General features: G+C 35.7%; 1 protein-coding gene across 1 annotated transcript in view; it reads right to left on the bottom strand.

Moving 5' to 3' along the window:
• Positions 1–2,390: 2,390 nt before the first annotated feature.
• The window catches only part of SLC6A15 (solute carrier family 6 member 15), a 39,363-nt gene continuing 33,810 nt past the window's right edge, over positions 2,391–7,943 (bottom strand). The window contains exons 11-12 of the mRNA XM_010958804.3: positions 4,857–5,019; positions 2,391–3,733 (exon numbers count right to left, since the gene is read on the bottom strand). Of these exons, the coding sequence (XP_010957106.2) occupies positions 3,362–3,733; positions 4,857–5,019 (535 nt within the window). The 3' untranslated portion in view covers positions 2,391–3,361. The remainder of the gene's footprint in view (positions 3,734–4,856; positions 5,020–7,943) is intronic.

The following is a 7,943-nucleotide window of genomic DNA, read 5'->3' as shown; positions in this document are numbered from 1 at the left end:
CTTTGTCTCAAAAAACTGTAACACAAACGTATGGAAAAATCTATGTAATTGCTGTAATTGGTATTGATTTTATTCATATTCAATTGACATAGATATGAATGTCTTTGGGGAGTGTTCAGAAAACACAGCTACCAGGAAAAAACTTAAAAGGAGAAAGATATTTTACCTTTCAAAGAATTTTAAAATTTTTGAATTCCAACTTTTATCTACCCAAACTATGTTTCTTCCCAGTTATCACCATTATTGCACCTTTGTTTTATTGATTGAAGATGACTAGAATTCATATTTTCTTTTTCTCTTCATCTTCTTAATATCCATGGTTCCTAACAAGAATGCATATTAGAATAAGTTTTTTAAAACATACTCACATCCTGCAACCAATCCCAAAAGTATTCAGATTCAGTAAGTTAGAAATATATCTTTTAAAAGGTCACAAGTGACTCAAAAGCATAATTATAGTTAAGAAGCACCTATGTCTTGATCTTAGACATTCTGGAATCATGTACCCATTTGAACATTCACTAAAAAAAAAAAAATTCTGCCTTAAATAATGCACATAAACACAAACACAAGGAAATACAAATATACTTTCATAAAATTACACCCTAAGACGTTGTTTCATCAAGATACTAGCTTCCTCATTACGACTCTAACACCTAAAAGGAGTGGTACGTTTGCTCCCTTCTCCTTGCATTCCACTCTAACACTGAGTCCCCCTGTCATCTCCCCGGACTGCTTCCCACTGGAAGATAGACAATCTTTGGCTATGTCATATCTAGGTGCAGGTTCAGGCCAGAGTTTACAGAAATAGCAGCAAATAGCCTCAAATTTTGGAGTCCAGAAAAGGATACTTCCTACTACCATTTGTTGATTAAATATTATACTGTCTGGGAAAAAACAAGTAACGAGTCTCCCAGACAAAGAAGAGAAAATGGGGGAAAAATGACTAGTTTACATCCTAAGTACAATATGGTGCTGGTCTTAGTACTGAGAATAAGCAGATTCTTGGTGAATAGATCCTAAAAGAAAGGGTAAATAAATGAGTGAACAGCTGAAGAACTGACTGAATGAAAAAAGCAGAAAGGAGAGACCTTGTTCGTTTCACTTTAATCTCCATGGCCCTAGTTTCCTCATCTGCCACATGGGGGCATTAGAAGCTGTTTGAAATTCTCTTTCATCTCACGATTCCTGCATTGGAATTACTCTGTGAATAGAAGGGCGGAGACCTATCCCCTAGTGGAAAGCAGATCTTCAAACTGTAGATTAACAGCCCTCATGACAAGAGAGGGAGTAGAGAGGGATGCTATTTGACAATGTAGTATCATGATCAGCTAAAGGCTGGCAGATAAAGTAAGTATTTGCTACAAACTTTCTAACATTGGGGTAGCTTACAAAAGACAATACTGCTTCAATACAAAAATGAATAAAATGTAAATGACCTCAACTTCTGAAATAAAGAGGCTGATTTATGTGCCATCATATGAATGAAATACTGTTCAAAATAAATTATTCCTTGAAATAAGTAAGATTCAGAAGAGAGAATACTGAATGCTGTCATCATGTGATGTGTATACACAGAGCACCTCCTTAAAGATACATGAGAAACCAGTAATGGTGTTTGCCTTCACAGATGGGAAATGGGTGGCTGGGAGAAATTTTGACAGAAAACTTTAATTTACACTGAGTTTTGATGATTTTTGAGTTTCCATAGTGTGCATATATTATCTATCTCCAAAATATTTTTAACTTTAAAGTGATACAAAATATATTAGTGACTATGCAAAAAACAAAACAAAACAAAAACCCTGAAAGTTTTCATCACCAGTGGAATTATATTTTAAATGCTCTGATGCAGTCTGTTAACATATATCCCCAGCAGATGAAGAATATTTGGCCAAAATAAATCAATAGGTGTGTGTACTACCTCCCCTATTTTGCTGCTTTATCCATCATTATTTTAAAGTGACTGCTATAGTGGTAGGACAGTTATAAATAAAAGCCTTTTAAACTAGATGGCACTCAGTGGAGTCCTGCTTCCTCCAACTTCATATACACAACAGTTTCACAGAAATCATCATAATTTTTTACAATTCAGAGACAATATTGACCCAGCAAGCAGTCAACTGTACACGCGGTTTTCTGGGAAGCTATAAGTATTTGTTTAAGAATTGTGAGACTACAGTAGAACACCACCTAACCATAATACTTTTTCCTTTGCCTCCAAAGTAGAGGTAACTCCATTAATTGGTCTATTAATCCTACTTGGAATTTGATGACTAATTATTATGAAATACCTAAGTGCTGATGGAAGTACAAGATAATCCAACTCGGGTGGCACACACACAAAAAATCAAGGCAGAAAACAAACATCATTTTATAACTGTTTATTTGCAGCTTAAAATGTAATGCCATACGATTTTTAACAATCACTTAAAAAAAGGATTTATATTTGCATAAAACAGAAGCAAAACAGAAAGATATGAAATAAAATGCCATCTTGCTTCAAGTTTTCAAATTAGTACTCAGAGTACTAATATACATCTATGTACATTGCAAGTATATTATATAAATATACTAGGAGTAATTTTGAAACCACAATAAATATTAAGTAGGTTTTTAGGCACACGGCATAGAAAAATGCAGAATCTGCATCATTCTTGAGAGGGCTGAGTGACTCAGTCTTAGATCATTTTCACACACATATTTTACACAAAATATACAATCATCACACACATGATCCCCAGTCACCTCTGAATCTCACCTTTCATCCCAGCATTAGTGCCTTCTTATTCTTTGATACTATTGCTCTACATAGCTATTACATAAGAAAATATTTTGCAGTTTTCTTCAGCTAATTGCCTAAGAAAGTATTGACGCTACCAAAATAAGTACAGCCTATCTACACGGTATATTCATGGAAATGTGCTGAGAGGCACCAACTTACAGAATTGTTCACTGTAATCCTGGGGGTTACCCTGAAGGCAAACTTAGACATTTTGAAGCAAAACATTTTCGAATTGCTCCATACCATGACATCCAGAAATTATTAGAAACTGAGGTAACACCTGTGATTTTTAGAGATAGAAATACTTGAAAAAACACCCAAAGTATTTTAAAAAATTCTGACCGACATGGACCTCAGTCATTGCACGCTACGTCTGTAACTCTTTCTGCACAAATGTAAACCAAAGAATCCAAAGGGATGCTCCAGTTGAATTTACACACACTGCTGGGATCAAAGATCACAGCCATGGAACACCTGAGATCGCCCTCTGGTAAGTGAAGTCTAACGCTTCTCTCAGTAGAGCCAATGTTCATTGATAAAATGAACCAAATAAAACCTACAGATTCTTGCCCCCAGCTACAAGTCAGATTCTGGCATATCTGGCATGTCTGCCATCAAGTACCCTATTCCATAACGTCCATTGGGAGCAGTATCCAGAGTTGGTGATCCACTCTGTTTGCGATAAATATTTTTACCAAAATTTGGAGAGGACATCTCGCTTGATATCTTTCCATGAATGAGGCTTGCGTCATCTCCCTCCAAGTTTACAGGATCCTTCAGGACCCTTCCTCTCTTATAAGTCACAGATGCTAAATTACCAGAACTATCGTCTATAAGGTTGCAGAGACGGATGATGAAGACCACGGGGACGGGAAGTATTGCCAGGACCATCAGAGAGATGCAGACAACCATTCCCCATGTTGGATAGCTCAGAAATTCCTCAGATGCCTGTTAAAGCCAAAAAATAACCGTTAGTAATCGATCTTTTGCCACAGGTCCACAAAAAAATACTATATTTGTCTCAGGTTTGTAAGCAAAGAATCTGGGCTAGTCTTGTGACTTTGACTAATAAATTACTGTGGAAGTGACAGCAAGGAACTCCCCGTGCTAGGTCTTAAAGGCCCTGCAATTTCTTTTCTGTGTCTCAAAATGCTGCCCTGAGTCCATAATGCCTGGAAGAAGCCAAGAATGAAAGATCACATAGAAAGAGTGCTGCTCTCCAAGTTTAATCAACTGAAGGAGTGAGCTCAGGCAAGTCACAGAGAATTGTTTAGCTCATCCACAGAAACCCTCAGACATAATAAACCAGCATTGCTTTCAGTCATTAAGTTTGGGGGTCATTTGTTTTTAAGCAATAGATACCTGTTACATGTGCCACAGTATCTTTTCTTAATCTGAAATTTAAATTTTAAACTACATCTGGCCCCAAGGGTTTTAGTAAGGGATAATACACTTATTTAAGTAGAATAGTCATAGGTTTAAGTGCTATTATATAGAATTATTGACCACAGAATAAAGGTCAGAGGTAACTCTGAAAAATAACCATTCTGATTTTATAACAGCTAATATATATTATGATTGCATTCCTATGTAGCTGATGCAGCTTGAGAACAAGAATGGAAATAGTCATGGCTCATATAAAACAGTTATAGCAAAACTTTACTTTAAAATTTACTTAAATTATGTCTACATGGCCAATGCATATTTTCATTGTTATAGAGTCTCTCAGATACGATTTAATAATTCATATAGGAAAAAATATTTCTGGTGGTTTGGTCAGTATGTTTTTCAGAGTCAAAGGACCAGTAATTATTGGTTTATCTATGGTGACATAAATAAAGCTACCTTAATGAGGAACAAGTCAGTGTTTCTCATGTACTAAAAAAATCCACAATATATTAAAAAAAATACATATTTGAGGCCAAACAAAATGTAAATCTCAAGATCCTTGTATAAAAGCAATAGCATTCATTAAACAGCAAACTATACTGTGAAAAAAGTAAAAGACAAAAACCTCTAAAATGACATTTTGTATATATTTTTAATCTAACTTCCTTATTTTGTACTTTACCTTATCTTCAATCCATGCATTATAGCCAGGAGGACTTAATCCCATATTCACGACACTAGCAATTAGCAGCGATAATAGCATTAGAGGAGAAATGTATTTCCACATATAGTAGTAATATCTGTTGGGAGCAAAGCCTAGCATATCTTTTAGGTCTTCCATAAACCTAAACAGAAAGGTAGAATTTAATTATTCCAGAGTCAGTATAGTTATATTAAAATATGCTAAATTACACATCCTTCAAAAATGTGCATCATATCAATGGTTTGACAGGGTGTTAACCGTGATACTTTATGACATTTTATACTGAATCCGAAAGTCATACTGGAAGATGATTTATAAATTGAGAAGATTTATAAAGTAAAATGGAACCAGTTTACTGTAATTTTCATTTGGGGAAAGTCCTCTTAAGTCAATTACTGGAAAGTCTCCTCCAACTGATGACTTTCCACTCCATGAACACAATATTTGCAATACATTAAAATTTCTTTGTTTCTTTTTTTTACTTAGCCATAATTAATTAAATCATACAATCCAATTGGTGTTTATATTATCTGAAATCTCCTTTCTTTTTATAGTCTTTTTTTTAATTGAAAGAAGTGCCACACGTTGCAATTAATTGATGTGTTTCTCAAGTCCATTTTTCATTCTAAGTTCCTCCTACATCTCTTTATCATTTCTTCCAATTTTTTGTCCAATCAGCTGAGCACTCTGCACTATAATTTCCCACAGTCTGGATTTTTCTGATTGCATACACACAGTGTTGCTTCACAAGTGCATCAGATCCTTCTATTTCCTGTGATTTAGTACTTAGACCTAATAATTGATTAGACTTAAGTGTTGTTTTTTTTTTTAAGTCAGGTTATTGAAGTATTATTTACCTGAAGTAAAATTCACCTGATGTTAACACTGTCAGGAGCATGTAGCCAGTACATACTAATCTATATTCCTTAGTATTTCTCTAAAGGTAAATATTTACTGCTCACCCACCAGTTCTTGTACTCATGTTTCTGTCGACTGTTTGGTTGTCTAAAGCTAGTTCTCTAGAAGATTCTTCAAACAGAGATCATGGTAACTATAGTTCCTAATTTCTTGCATGGTTCTGAGTGTTTATCTGTGGTCACTGTACTTCAGCGTCAGTTTGGCTGAATTTAAAATCTGTAGCGTATAATCTTTCCTTGAGAATCATAAACATGTCTGACTACATAATAGTGTTACAAAAATTTTGTTGACTGTTAGATTTTTCTCCTACAAATGATCTTCTTTGTTTTGTTTTGTCTTGTTTTTGCCTGGATGCCCCCTCCCCCCCCCTTTTTTTTTTGGTCTTGAAGTAACATCCTAGGCTTAAGTCCTGGTATTGGCCTTTATGTCTATTTTTTCAAGTGTATTATTTGCCCTTTCAACATCCAAGTTATTTATTTCAGGAAAGCTTCTTTGATTACAGCTTTTAGCATTTGTTCTGGCCACTGTTTTTAGAGGCCCTCATTGTACATATGTTGAATCATCTTTGCCTAAGTACTGTTTCTGTTCATTTTCTTAAATCCTTTGTTATTTCTTGATTTTAATAAGTATTCCTCCTTTGTAGTCTCTAATTCTTGTGGACGTAGCCATTGTGCTTATTGTTTTTGCTATCTGTTTAATTTGATCTTCATTTCTTAAGTGTGTTTTTTTATTCACAAGTATTTCCTGCGTTCTATCACCTTTGCTTTCAAGTCTTCCTTTTGTCTAATGTTTTTCAATGTCAAAATAACTGATATATGCTATTTTTTCGTGGCTTCTATCATTTTTAAACATTTGTTTCAACTCATTTTGAAGCATTATTAGTTTTAGTATTTTGCTTGTGTGCTTTTGTTGTCTGCAGGGATATTACTCTACCTCTTTCCTCTCTTTTAAAAAAAATAACATTTTATAAAAGTTTTGACCACATTTAAGTGAAATGAATTTTCCTGCTTTTTTAGGAGGGAGGGATGGGCATTACCTCTCGATTTTTGCAAAGTAATAAAAAATAGTGGCCTCATAATTTCTCAGTTCTATTTACCTCTGCTCTCCTTCTCATATTTACCTGGACTTTCTTTTTCATTGCCCCTACTATCTCTCTCCTGCTCAGCTGAGGTTTTGTGCCCATCACTCTCTTACAGAGCTTTCTCTGGGAAGGGAACTTTGGGTTGTCTGTCTCAAGAGTTTTTAGAGACCATATTGCTCCAGCACTGATGATCTTATTGCATTTTGATCTCTCTGCATTCCTTGAAATAAGGTCAAGGATCCCGTAAGATGTCTCTCAGTTTAGGTCAGGGTCTCCAGATCAGCTGCCCACAAGTTGCAGGGAGGGTCTGGGCTGACTGGAGACTGTCCTAAGCCCCGTTGTACATCCTACATCGTCTCCCTCACAGATGCGATGCCACACACGTCTTGTGGTTGCCAGTGGCTTGTCCCTAGCCTCTCTGTTTGGGGGCTCACAGGAATATCTTCTTGCCACTGTTCATGGGAATTTGGTTTTGCTTTCTAGTCGTTCTTTTCCTCTTTCCATTTTAAGAGCAGACTCAGGGAAATACACAGCCATCACTTTCAGCTGCATGGGCTCCTCCTCCTCATTTCCTCTCATTCATAGTTTGTCCTAATTGCTAAATTCCTATGCTCCAACACTTCTTTTTCTGCATTTGAATTTGCTGTCTCAAAAGTTTAGGTTTTGATTGCCTTCTTTCCCTTAACCCTGTGTCTGGAAATGTAGGTAAACATGGCAGAAGGCAGAACAGAACTGAGCTCATGACACTGTTGAAAGAGAACAGGAAGCATATAAAGTTGCTACAGACATCTAAAGGAGGGGCAAGTAATTGAGAGCATTTTAGACAGGAGAATTCTAACCTTGCTCCTAAGACAAAATAGGAGTTTTGGAGACCAACGGACTTGGTTTCACATCATAGCTTGGTCATCTTTTCATGTTTATCTTAGTCCTGTTGAAAATTTTTGGCATTTTCAAAAACAAGAGTACCTATCTTGGAAGGTTATTGTTAGGCTCATAGACAATGTATGTGGAGCACACTACTTCACACACAGTAGGAATTTAATAGATGCATAGTATTATTATTCCTC

Source organism: Camelus bactrianus, chromosome 12 (assembly GCF_048773025.1).
Source record: "Camelus bactrianus isolate YW-2024 breed Bactrian camel chromosome 12, ASM4877302v1, whole genome shotgun sequence".
In the NCBI taxonomy this organism is placed as follows: domain Eukaryota; kingdom Metazoa; phylum Chordata; class Mammalia; order Artiodactyla; family Camelidae; genus Camelus; species Camelus bactrianus.
This window is presented reverse-complemented; position numbering and strand designations above follow the sequence as displayed.